This window comes from Calliopsis andreniformis, chromosome 3 (assembly GCF_051401765.1).
Source record: "Calliopsis andreniformis isolate RMS-2024a chromosome 3, iyCalAndr_principal, whole genome shotgun sequence".
Lineage (NCBI taxonomy): Eukaryota > Metazoa > Arthropoda > Insecta > Hymenoptera > Andrenidae > Calliopsis > Calliopsis andreniformis.
In genome coordinates, this window is record NC_135064.1 from 29,124,176 (window position 1) to 29,138,158 (window position 13,983).

Consider the following 13,983-nt stretch of genomic DNA (forward strand, 5'->3'; position numbering starts at 1 on the left):
GAAAAAGGCAGTCTTTCGGCCTACTATTGTCTCGAATCAGAGAATCAGAAGGCACCTATTAACTGTCTGAAAGGGCTTGTGCAATTATATGAGTATGAGAAAGAAAATGCGTATTTTACTAAAAAAATCCCCCATTGTATTCCAATATGTAGCTTCTGGCGTTTCAGCGTAAAAAGAAAAATTGGTTATTCAATGATTCTACAATTCTCCCAATTTTTTCCTTCTCCGAAATATTCACAACTCTTATATAAATACGTCCAACACTTATCTGCTATTTGCAATAGTAAAGGATAAACAGTATTTCACACAGAAAGTGTACGAATGACACTTTCATTTTTCAAAGCATCACTCATGAAGCACGATACCCTTCCAGAGGACTCGCATTTCTAATGCGACATGATAACGTCGTTGCACGTACACCTCACTTAGACCAGGTCAAATAGAACTCCTCCTAGCATTTCCGTGCTCATTCTTTCTTTCGTGGCACTGCATCGCGTTGCGTCGCGTCGGTAGAAACCGAAGAATCGCGAAATGGGTTACGAGAACGCATCGCTGCAGAAGGAACTTCCCTTGCTTTCGATCGAAAAATACATTTCACAAGACTTTAACACAGGAATCATCGTGTGTGAAGAAACTAGAAGAGCAGTATCGTACATTAGAGTAACCGAAGGGTGCGTCCATTTCTTTTCCATCGATAGCGTTAAAAACTAATCGAGGCGTTACTTAATAGATTTCCAAATAAATAGAGTGAATATCCTTCGATAAAGGTGCTCACACCGTTTCTTATGTCCACCATCTAAAACTAGGGCCGCCTTCGAACCGTCTCAGGCAACGTTACCGGGAGTTGGGCGTTATCGACTTAACGGCTGATACCGTTATAAATTTCAGATTTGTTACACGATTCTTCCCTATTTCATCGGCTTGTGGCACAAGAGAAAAAGGCTATCTTGTATTGGTGACATAACAACATCGTAAATTGCGAATTGATATATCGTTCAGCTTGGATATTGCAGGACGCGTCGTTATTTATCCCCTTGACCTACGCGTACCTTCGCACAATCGTACTAAAACGAAACGAATCACGAACATGTCCGTCACTGGATATTTATACCTTACAAATATTCGATTAAAGTTACCATTGAAATCGACCGCGTTAGGTTCCGTATCAAACCATCAAAATTCATTAGCAAAATACAGAAAAATCAACTTCTAACTATGTATTCCTATACATATGCTCTGCCTAAACATGGGATTGGACATATGTACTACATAATTATAAGGCATAGAAATACGAGTTTGAAATTATTATATCTCGTTGATATATCATCGGATATTTCGTCTATTGCACCGATTTCTATACGTACGCTTTATTACAATACATACACTAATTACGAAAAGTAATTCGCTGGCAATTTCTAGATAACTTTGACTAGTATAGTGAAGTATGTTAAAACTACACTCTAAACGGAGTACGTCTCTCGTTCTTCAGTGAGATGAACGATAGAGCATAAAGACAAGTGTAAAAGAGTTGGCGAACGACTTGTCGTTATCACGGTTGAAGCAATCCTCTTGCAACTGAGATCACGATCGAAACGGAGAATGCTCTTTCTTTGAACTCGAACTATCGAAAGTAAGTATTCGAACCGTTTCAAATTGACTAGCGCATCATTCTATTTCAATTGCTCGATCTAACTATTCTGTGGCTGAGGCAACCGCGCTACACCTGGGATGATTGGTCTTGCCACAACAAGAGTTCTCTTCGCGACTCTGCAGGGAAACGTTTGCAACTGGGCCATTTATCCGCTGGGAGCAATGTGCTGCAACTAACGTAACTTAGCAGGTATATTAAATTAGGAGGTGGTTTCGATTAATTAGTTGCGTTAGTAGATAATTCATCTTTTTCCACGTCAAATTACTTATTTCATAACGAAACCTAATTGCAACTAGTTTGGTAAATTATTACAAGCACATATAGGTATAATCTAACTTGTACAAAAACGAGTACCTGTCAGTGTATTATTTAGAATGGAAACTGAGCAATACCTATATGTATATGTATGCGACAAGTTTTACAATCCATTTTCGTCTGTTTTTCAAATTTTTTTAAACTGTGAAAGTTTCATGCAGAAATAACGCTGACTTTAAAACGTGACTCTCGGTTTACAAAGTGCAGATAAACATTTGAAAAACGTGCAAAAAAAAGACGGAAAATCAATATTTCCAGAACTAACGAGGAGAAATTCAGTGACGACCAGATAGAGCGATTTTTGACATTAAAAAGCTCTGTGACGATCTTGTAAGCGTGTTACACGTGTAATATGAAATTTCTTCGCCATTAAATACTTCGAACAACGCTTAAATCCTTCGCCAGCAATGGCACGTAGCTTAGCAAAGGTGCATACATTGAAGATAAAATACGAAACTCAGAGAGGAACCGTGTACCTCTGTTTAAGTACCACAGGAGTACACGCACGAGGGACATAGGATCTTCCTGTCCCGTCGTCCCTTTTCATTCTCCCAAATTGAGCCTCCGATCCTCGATCCATTTCTCAAAAGGTTTCTCTCTCCTCTCCATCTTCTCTGAAACAAGACCTCAAAATGGAGGAGAATGAAGACAGGGGAGAGTAGAGAAGGAGGGTGTAAAGTAGGTGGTAGAAAGAGGAAGGAGCTTAGAGATCTGGCAGAAAGGACTTCAAAGAGGACAGAAGCCCTCTGAGGGATGGATCAGGATGGATACAAACATCTCTAGTGGAGGTGGAAAATTACAGAAGGACACCTGCCCTTGCCTAAGTATCTACCTTCGAGGTGCTCACCCAGAGGATCTCAGGCGAGATCTGTCCCTAGCGAAACCAGGGAAGGATCTGAGGAACTGATAGTCTCGAAGTTGTATTTATAACTTTCTAGATGTAGGAGATAATGCCGTCGACTCGAGCAATTGCTTGTTAAATCCGCGAAATTAACCTATCGAGGAACAGGTATTTTATAGCGATATTTGATATGTCTAATGAATCAGAAATTCGAGTCAAAATTCTAACTGCTAATAACTGTTCGTTTTATAAAAAGATATATAGCAATAGCGAGTTCCACAGCAACGATCGAATAGAAGTTAGCGAGTTGGAGTGAAGTACTTAGATCAGGGGTAAAGACGAAAGAGTTTCGTACCTCTTCGCGGAGCACTTTTTCGTAAGCGACTTAGAGAACGTGTTACTAGTGAACGAACTTCCCATCCGATAAAGATTTAGATTTTCCCTTTGAAAGCGAAGGGAAAAACTACGAGCCGGTCGTGGACCAAACGAGTCGTCTCAAGGATTTCATCATTTTACGACTGCAGAGAATGCCGAGCGATAATGCGTTAAAGCGATGATTCTTTCCCTCTTGTACGACTAAAGTACCGATGATGAATCGATTTTCAGCTTTTTAGGTTTCTACAGAGTCCAACGGATACTATCGCCCTTATCCCCTTAAAGGCAAGAAGCGCTTTACGCCAGACATCATATCTGAGTAAATCACAGTAAAACAATTGAACCGAATTTTTAAGTAAGTTAGACACAATAAGAACGATAAGTTTGAAGTTCCAAATGAAATACAATAATGATCTGTACCCTAGTTTTGGTTAGCATAGAGCCACATTCGTTTGAAAGTGCTTTTTGCGAACAGTTTAATACGAGAACGATCGAATGAGAGTCGCAAGCGTTCAGCAATGGGATCCTTTGCAATCCTAACGTCTTTTAAACGCAGAGTGTGTATCTTTCAAAGCGGGTCTCTCCGAGTATTTGCACAGCATGCTTCGGCCAGTATTTACAGCCGTTTCTGCACACGTCAAAGGGAAATTGAAACGCCAAGCGTAAACCACATTAGTTGTGTACGATTCATCACTACGAAATCTCTAATAGTGACTTGGCGTTGTTAAACAAACCTAATTTTCGCGAGCAAATATTGGAATATGTATATCAGGAGTACCTACAATTACGTTTTGTAGAAGTTGAAGGAAATTTGAAATTCAACGATTTTCTACAGTGTACGTACGCATGTAGATATCTTTTAGGAATTCCAATTAACGTATTCGTTCAAATTACATTCTAAAAGCTGGACATACCAGGAGGTAAACCTTAAGAAGCGAAGGAAATTTTGAAAGAAGAAATTCAGGAATAACGTTCGTTTCCTGGCATGCTTTACAAACGCTTGACAAACTCGGCACAACGCCAGATGAAACGGTCGAGTAAACAAAGGGGCTAGGGTGCAATAGTAGTGTTCGGCAAGTTTGACAAACGGTCCAACGTACATATATTTTGAATATGGTTCTCTATAATTGCATTTAATGTTTATTCATAAGCATCTGCATGTACCTGTTTGGGAAACGTGTCTTCGTTTAAGGCGCCGCGCCATCACTCCTCACTTTTATATTTATAGGAGTTCTAAAAAAAAAATCGGCAACGATTCATTATGCGAGATCAATATAAAATTTAGAGTTAAAATATTTTTAGTTCAACAGCGATCTTGCCATTGTATTTTTTATTATAACATGGAGGGTTGAATTTCATAACGAATGTCACTTTTACGGTAAATCTCCACCTATGCTGACTCAGAAATGTTTTCGTGAAATTCACAAGCACCGGTTTTTCGTTTACAGTGTGCATCGAAACGTCTCGAATATTCGCGTCCATGCATATACTCATTCTCTAGAACGAGGATTTTTGGTGGTACAGATGAGAGCGGGAAACGGTTCCCGGAAAACTTGCAGTACAATCTTGCGAAGGGAAAACATCGTGAATTATTTATTAATGGTCGTGCATGCTCGAACTTTACTCCATAAAACGTAAATTCACTATTTTCCTAGTTCTGTAACAAGAAATAGCCCCCGGTGGCCGTAAGCGCTGCTTCCATTTACGCCTTCGCTTACGCGACTAATGCAGTTGCGTACGCGGCGTCATCGTGTCATTAGGTCATATCCAGTCTACGAGGGCAGATAGCGGTTGGATATTGCTATCTCGATACACGATATCCGATACGCGATACGCGATACGCGATATGCGAATGCACGTTAAACGCAACAACATTCGGATCAGCACGTCTACTGTCGATTGGCCAAATTTCAACTAATTTTCTCTGTTTATGCACTTTCTTCGCCTAAATTGCAGATTTTCAGAAATATGATAAAAGGTAGAAAATGAAATAATTCGAAAAATAAAAGGTTCGAGAAATTCGCATGAAAGTTGATATAAAAATGGTTAGACAAAAATGTGATCTGGAAGATTGTTTGCAACACGATATTTGCTAAACCGAAAATCGGATCACTTTTGGTTCCTGTTAACGGTCCGGTTAACGGTCGAGGAAACGAGAGAAAAACTGTAGCGTGTAAAACACTCGCATCGGTTTTGCGAGACCGATGTCGAACGAAGGTTGGATGTGTGGGCTCGAACCACATGGTTTTTGGGACGGCTACATGCTGTTACGTGACCGCAACAACATTTGCAAAGTCGGCCGAGATCATTGTTTTTTCCAACGCGTTTTTATTTCCCTGCACCGGCTCGAGGGCAGCAAAGCCGAGGCAAGTGGCACGGTTACTTTCCACTTTCTGATTTCCCCTTGTGCTTTTCATCACATTTTCTGCGTTGCCCATCAGCGGGCTTTCGCGAAAATTCCGTAACGCGCGAGTCACTCGTGCACGGACAAAGTTTCGTGCACGAAACCACTCTGTGATACTCGAAAACCAGAACTGCTCCCAGATTCTTCTAATTGCATTTACACCAGGATTTTTCTGGGTGCCACTGATGTTCGCCAGCAAGGAAATGCCGCTCATGCAGTTGCAGAATTGCTTTCGGATTACGAATATGCTCGTCTAATTTTTTACTGCTTTCTCCCATTTTGCAACAATTTTTTCTACAACTTCCGAAAGCTTTTGCAATAGAAAATTTGTTGCAAGAGAGCTCGACCAACGAAGGATACTTTCAGAAGACTGCTGCTAATATTCATCAATTAAAATTCTGTATTCATGATTAACTTGTCGGAAAGGTACCCTTGGCTCCGAACAATAAATTCAATTTAACAAAAGTGAATAAAGCAAACATCGATTCCATCAGCGAGTTTTTATTAATTATCAACCTTGAAAGTTTCATTTAACTACAGTTTCTCCGAGTAAGCGGAAATCGGCGATGAGAATTGTAATTAACTGACTGATAGCGAGAACAATTACTTTCGCGAGAATTAACGCGATAATAAAGACTTTCAGAGTAATAAGAGTAGGTAGTCAATAGTTGGACCAATAGTTGGCCGAACAAAACAGAGATTCTAATTAACGAGGAGAGAGTGTGGCCGTTTTAACCCAGCAATAAATTGCGCGGGTGGACGGGTCCAATAAACAAAGCCACTGTACGAAGAAGAATCAATGACAAAAAAGTAATTGAACCTCGGGCAGATGTACCAAACCAGAGCATGCGATTTTCCGCGTTCCGCGATAAATTAAACAGCTCACTAATTTTTCGCAGCTAAATTAATGTTTAACTCTAACTCTAAACTCTAGATACAAAAATGAGGAAGATGTCTTCAACGGAATGAAAAAACATTGAAATCTATGCTTTGAAAATGAAAAAATAGAGACTTTAAAGAAAGAAATTGTACTTCGCGGTTACGACATCGATTGAATGGATCTCAAGTCAGAGAACTGAATCTGTTCTCTGAAAAAGTCAACCTCCGTTTGATAAATTCAATGAATAAGAAAAGAACGTTTCCTTATCGCGAGGTATGTAAGCGTTTTGAAGTAAGCACATATAAATTGTGTATCGACTTACCGTGCAGCAACATGGAAAAGAAGAAAATGCAGATCATCCTGGACGGCGTGCACCAGCCGCTCTTATCACCACCATACCGTAAATCCATTCGTACCTCTTTCACAGTCCATCGTTTCAGACACATTTCGCAATATGTACCAGTTTCAAAATCGTACCAAGCCGAATGGAGTGACGCATCCGACGCGTCCGACGCCTCTCAACAGCAAACACAAACTCGATTCGCGCTCTGAAACAAACTCGACGCACTTGTTTTTTCTCTATGTTCTGCATCATTTGCGAGGCTTCGTACAGCTAACCTAGTCTATCAAGATAATAATACAGTAAACAACAGCAAACAAGAAGCAATTTTAAAGAATTTTCGAGGAACTTGAACAAGGAGTTTACATTACAGGTAAACTCCTATACCAATGATACACGTTAATGCTGCATATGCTGATTACATATTGAATAGGATTAGATTGTCATGATGCGCTAAACAGTTGCAATATACGTATTGGGAAGCGCATAATTTAACGATACATTCCGCGTTTCGGTAATTGTTCAATTTCACTGATACTAATTGAAGGACAAATATGGATAGAAATTGAAGGCACAAGAAGTATTATGTCGATTGTGGCAACGTGTAGAACAATAATATTTGCGATGCAATTTGTAACGGTGAGTGGTTAGTGGGAATGGCACAGCAGCAATTTCACGATGTTTACAATTTCCATTATCTATTCACGGACTTATTACCGGCTGGTTATTATGCGCGAATGATCAACTTGTTGTACAACACAGTTAAATGCTTCTGTGAAACTCGTCGCGCGCACGCAAATTGAAATCAATCCCGAATATAACTCTATCTTCGGTCGGATAATCGCTTAAAAGGTGACGGCTTTAAACGCGAGCAAAACTGTTTAGCCTCAGTTTCCGTGCCCGAAAGCGGCGCGCATTCAACGGTTTTCGCCATTCAAAATATATCCCTTTCAGATGCGAACCCTGCCAACGTGTGACCACTTCGATCAAAGTGTTCAATCGTTCTTGTCATTTTTATCGAAATGAAAAACAGTCAGGAGATTCCAAATTATTACCTAGGATACAAGTAAAGTACAATCATTTCTAATGAAAAATTTCAACAAAAAAGGAAACAAAATTCCATCATTTTTCGTGTGCGTTCGAAAGGAATAGAGTAGCAGTAATATACTTCAAATTTTATATTGATAGTTTTATTAAAATAGCAAATTAAAGAAGAATTATATATTATTAGTATCTATATAATAGGAAACGTACTGTTATTACAGAGGTGAAATTGCGTCGATTGGGGCGTTGTGGGAGTGACAATTAATCAACATACGTCCTATTGTATCCACGTTGTCCCTCGCCTGGACATCTTTCTTGTTTTTCTTTTCGAATACCCACGCAAGTTCAAACATTCCGCGTGAAAGAGTTCATTTTCGAACGCATAATGAACTAAACAGTCACCGTTGTAGAATAATTACACCCTTCTTCAGTGGAATAGTATTCAATGGAATTTGAACTGATCTATTTAGCTTCTAAGATAACAAATATGTGAAAAAGAAAAATAGAAAGGGGACAATCACTTTATTGGTGTTTGGTACATGAACTCGCCATGTGAACATCTTGGTAAAGATCAGCCACTTGATACTTCACCGTTCTAAATCATTTCGAATTGCGCGGGTGGCAAGAACTCAGTCAGGATCATGAAACTGATAGCGAAGAAGACAGTGCCGTAAAAATGGATGTATACGTGTCAGTCTCGGAACTCACCTGTTCAAATTTTGCCAAAAATATAGATTTTGAGGTTGGGTAACAATCGCGACAACTAAAAAGAATATGGAAACGGAAACGAACTATCAAATTTGATTCTCGACATTAGCTGAGAAAATGACTTAAAATTGAGAAAAGACGAATAAAAAAAGAGAGAATGACATTCGTTGACACGTAACATTCCTTACATGAGAGAATTAATTTACCTTCGATTACTTCCTTCTCCTGCACGAGGAGCATCACTATTTCTACAAAAAATAATGCGACTAATGGAACGAAAATTGAAAATTCTAGTACGCGACCGCCTTTATTCACCCACTACTCTTCTAACCTCACTGTTCGTTCCACGTATGATCCATGTCATTCTATCCATTCACAATAGAAATTGAATGAGCATTTTTTTTCACGAACATCTCTTCGTCGGTTTCTTCCATAGGAATGCAATTCGAATGAAACCGCGGCGACGAAGAATTTGTAGCGACTCGATTTCACGTCACAGGTCGGCAAAAGCAACACGCTGTTACGCCAACGGATGCATTCCACTCGTGGTGAGTCGGTCAGCCCACGTTCTGGCTGTTTCCGTTTTCCTTGAAATGCCACTCATTCGTCAGCCGGTACGCACACTCCGTCGCGTGGACGCGTCCTAGCCCCTGGCCGCGTGTACGTACGCATGGCCGATGCCCACGAGAGCCACGTACAGGATAGACTGAAACGGCGCAAATACCGGCGAGCTAGCGAGCCAGAGTGAGACAGAGAGGGGTGCGGGCTGGCAGATAGGGATGAAAGGTAGAGGGAGCGAGAGAGCCGGTGGTTGGCAAGATGGATAGGCAGATAAGTAGACGGACGAAAGGAGAGTGCGGTGTAGGGTATGGGTGTAGTCCAAAGAAAATGAGAGAGAGAGAGAGAGAGAGTCGCTATCCTGGTGGAGACCACGATCCAACTGCGCCCGCGCTTAGCTAGATATCAGCCCCGACCACCAGCGACGTTGGCTCTTACCACCTCCGCCCGCGCGCTCGTTTCGCTCTACGTTGCATCATGCCGCCCGCGCTGCCAATGCTAACGCCAATCGATAGCGCTTCTATTATTATTGCGATGATCGACGCTTCGACCATTATGCGCGGCGTCGTATCCGTTGCCTGTTAAATTTGATAGCGCGATTGCTTGCTACAATCGCGCGTCCCTGTGGCAGCACTCGATACTCGACAATTACATTGTCGGGATTCCCCTATGCAAACTGCTACGATAACCTTTGCAGTAGTATTTATACCGCAGTTTCTTTTCCTCCCGACACGTTTGCACGTTTCAGAGTAATTTCAAATAAAACCTGGTCTTCTTTCGAATTACGTATGTATGAATCGTAGCATCGAACAGTCGTAACCGCACGATTCAAATTTCTTTCTCGAGATTATTTCACTGTGTAGAAGCTGCTTCTCACCGTTGCGTCCAATTTAAAGTATATGAATTTTCAAATTCAATCTCTAACTGCAACCTATGTATTACATAAGATTAGAGTTGTACAATGTTGTTATGTCAACGCATCTAAAGGTTTCATAACGCTTCGGTTGTAAGTTAAACCAAGTTTCAATAACGACATGTATCGCTATGCAGCCGAAACTGAAACGATACAACAATAACAGTATAGAAACAGTACGTGCTGCGATGTGAGATCGGTTGCGTTTTATAATGTGCCATTTCTGAACAATTTTGTCGTTTCATAAGTAGTTGTCGAGTCACAGTTTAGTTTTCTCAATCTAAGTTACTAATTCTTGTAGAAAGGCTTAATGTCAAAAATTCGTATGAAATGTAACTGACTTCTGACTTATAGAAGTTCAGACGCAGCGATATCAGTAAGTAGAATAAGTCAAGTCAAACATATTTCACACGCATTTCAGATGCATTTAAAATGCAATTTGGTCATTCTTCATTTTCGTCTTATTTTCGCATGTGGGTAAGCACCTTTTAAAATCTCCGACACCTGTCACTGAACACTCTCTATATACCGACGTAATAAAGTAGCAGTTTGACTTCTTTGGTCGGCCGTTATGACCAGACTAGATACGCTGCTTTCACACTCGATGGATTTAAGAGTGTTCTTTCCAGAGATTTAGCCAAAAATTCAGGATAAATCGAACAGCCTAGATACGAAGTAATTTTAGCCGATATTATGTTTTGTGTCATTATCAATTCCTTTTCATGCTCACGTGATAACAGTACATTTCACACTCTGTGCTCCGGTATCGCTTTTTAGATAAATAGTGCACAATGTAGATGTTTTGTCTATGTTATATGGAAAATATTTTCGAAAAAGGTGATAGGTAAACTTTTAGTATTTTCATGGAAACTGGCTATTTGGAGTTCCATTTCCCAGTCATTATTTTAATTAACATGGAGGTATTCCGATCAAATTACAGAAACATCAATTTCCGTGTACCTACTGTACGTTCTCCTGTTCTATCATTTTATTAATTTAAAGTGTATTAAAGGCAATCCGAAATATGTGCGCTCAAAACATAAATGCCAGTAAAACATGAAGGGAATCTCACTGGACACCACTTCCAGTGTCATTCTCCAACTGGGAATGAAATTTTCAATTTGCGTTGGAGGATTATCAGTGAAGGTTACGGGAACAGTTTCCATTTGACGAGATGAATTAGAACCTTTTGCAAAGGCCAAAAATTGTACGTCCTGAAACCTCTGGATTTATGACTGGTTATTTCAATTTGATACGTGCTTAAATGTTTATTTTCTTTAACATCGTCCAATTTTTTAGAGGCAAACCCTTTCAAATAATCGGCTTTTAACATTTTACTATTTTCAATTCTTAATGAGTACTTTATGCTACTGTGCACAGAATTATCTGCAAAGATATATTGTTTACTAAACGATATTACCCGTAGTAGTGGAAAGTTTGATATATTTGCTATTAATATTGTATTTTAATGAGAAACGTGACTTTATTAACATAGCTTGCGATATTCCTGTATTTATTATAGCATAGTTTTGTGGTAGTTGAATGCCATAATAAGTCTTGCCGCGTTCCGTTCTACGTGCGCGAAAAATAGGCTATCTCTTTAATAATTCCCTAAAACGGTACTCATTACTTTGCGATGACCTCGTTTAACCGTAAAGGATATTTCACAATTCCCTTCCTCGGGTTCTTGTTCGCATACATTTTCTGAAAGCGTAGCTCTCCAGAACCGCGTATATCTCACTGGAAACTCTTCCTTGCACCGCTCGACTTTACTTTTCCGTGTTATTAACAATTTTTCTCGATAGCTTCATTTCTGACCCAGATAAACCCGTAGATTAATACCTCATTTGTTTTTTTACACTCTAGACTTTTCAACAAATTTATTATACGCAAAAAGCATAATAAATTAACGCAGAAGATTTTATGCTTCCTATGTCTCGCATGTTCGAGTGCCTTAGAGTCAAGGATAAGAAATAGTGTCGTACCTACACCGTTTTGCCGTTTTAATTCGATACGTAATTCTATTTCGGTTCTTTCTTAATGGATTGCCCAGTTTGGTTGGGGTTAGTGGTTGGTAAACAGCATCTGACAACAATTAAACGCACTAGCACTTAAATGAAGAGAGAGGGGTAAGAGGAAACTTTTGCGGTCGTTGACGAGGAATTAGCTGACAGTCTTTGTGAGACTAACTACGGCTGGCTTACGTGGGATAGCAACTAGACAAGATCAAGGATCACAACTCGCCAGCCTGTTAACGCTCTTATCTAAGAAAGGGATACTCCACGCCGCGCTGTGCCGCGCCGCGCTGTGCCGCGCCGCGCCGCGCCGCGTCCTACGGTGTCCGTGACTCGACTATCCGAAAGTTTAGCAGTTTGCAACGACTCGTAAAATGTCCAAGGTGTTGAGAGAGTAGAGTTACCAGAATATGCGAACGGAGCTGTGTTTTGCATGTGTCCTACATGGAAGCAACGCCTTCCTTCAAATGCTAAATATTTGTGGTACGTTACTGCAAACAATTGTCGTTACGTATTTTATTATAAAATATAGTAGTATAAATTTTATTAGATAGATATAAGGTTGAATAAATTCAGTTGAGAAACTTTTTTTATATCCTATGAACTAAAAAGATATTTCACATTTCCGTGCACGGAAAGGAAAGAATATTTGCTTTTTATTTGGAGCACAGAATTTATTCGATCGATTTTGGAAAGTGGATGTACTGTTCGTTTTGTTCGATGCATTGTTCCCTTTTTCCAATGTGTTCTTCACTGTTATACGCTCTAGGATAAAAAGGTTTAACATTGAAACCGATTCAATTGTTCTTACCATTTTTAAGTTTCTGCCATTAGAAGTAACTCCGAATGAGTAATTCCAGTTTTGTTTTGACACAGGACAGTAGGTTGACCCGTTGAATTTCACACTGTTTCAAATAACCCAGCTTTCCGTATTTTACTATTCGAAATACTGTGCTATGAAAAGTCCACTTTCTGGATTTAAATATATAACGTTATATAGTTACTAAAAATTCTAGCGAAATTGATCATTATAAATTGGGTGGTATTATTGTGGATATCTGTTAGAAAAAAACAATAGATGGTGCCAAAGCTGAAAACTTGTTAGATGTTCGTTTCTAATGGACGGATGATACTGTCGTAACCTAATAAGCTTAATGTTGTTATGCAAATTTGCGCTACACGAGTTCCCAAACAATTTAGTATCGGACAACGCGTGAACGGTACACGGTACTTACCCTTTTGCGTTGCGTAATAAGATTAACGTATGTAGTTCAAATAAAAGGTTTCGACTACGTTAAATATTTTTGAAATTAATAGAGAAATTTTTTAAAATCATATAACGTATTGTAACTCTAACGATCAACTTGGGACATCTCCCTGTCAAAACTAAATTCTTGGTTATAAACTTTTATGAGTTTCATTTATTAAAATTATCTACCGCGTTTTTAAGTATTTATTGACTATCCAAATGAATAATTATATATTTTAAAATTGTAGAAGCTGCAGAAATACTGCAGTAACATTATCCTTCTGGTGAAATAATTAGATAGACTTTAGCCGAACATACCTCATTCGCCTCATTAAATAATCGCGATGTGTATAATAGAGGAGCTCGTTATTCGCAGAATTGAAGCGAGAAAAACGATTGAGTTTAATTCGATAACCACTTCGCTTAACGCGATGCATTATGGGTACGCTCTTGTTTCGGAATTTAATGCGACAAAACGTAATTTAAAACTGAATAGAATAGAATAGAATAAAAACATAATAGAGTAATAAAGAGAAGAAGAAAAGTGAGGATGAGTTTGGCCAAAAGCAAGAGGAATCACATTGTGGATAGAAGGTACACGTTCACTTGAAAGTTTGAAATAACAGCTGTCCTACTCTCAGGAGCAGCCGTAAAGAAGAAAAGTAGAAACGGTAAGTCATAGACAGACGT

The 13,983-nt window shown here is 39.4% G+C and overlaps 1 protein-coding gene across 4 annotated transcripts in view; it reads right to left on the reverse strand.

The window, feature by feature from the left end:
- The window catches only part of LOC143188879 (zwei Ig domain protein zig-8), a 62,881-nt gene extending 53,723 nt beyond the window's left edge, over positions 1-9,158 (reverse strand). For all 4 annotated transcript variants that reach the window (XM_076393378.1, XM_076393379.1, XM_076393376.1 and 1 more), the window contains exons 1-2: positions 8,765-9,158; positions 6,789-7,014 (exon numbers count right to left, since the gene is read on the reverse strand). In XM_076393378.1, coding sequence (XP_076249493.1) covers positions 6,789-6,912 — 124 coding nt within the window. In that variant the 5' untranslated portion in view covers positions 6,913-7,014; positions 8,765-9,158. The remainder of the gene's footprint in view (positions 1-6,788; positions 7,015-8,764) is intronic.
- Between the last annotated feature and the right edge of the window lie 4,825 nt (positions 9,159-13,983).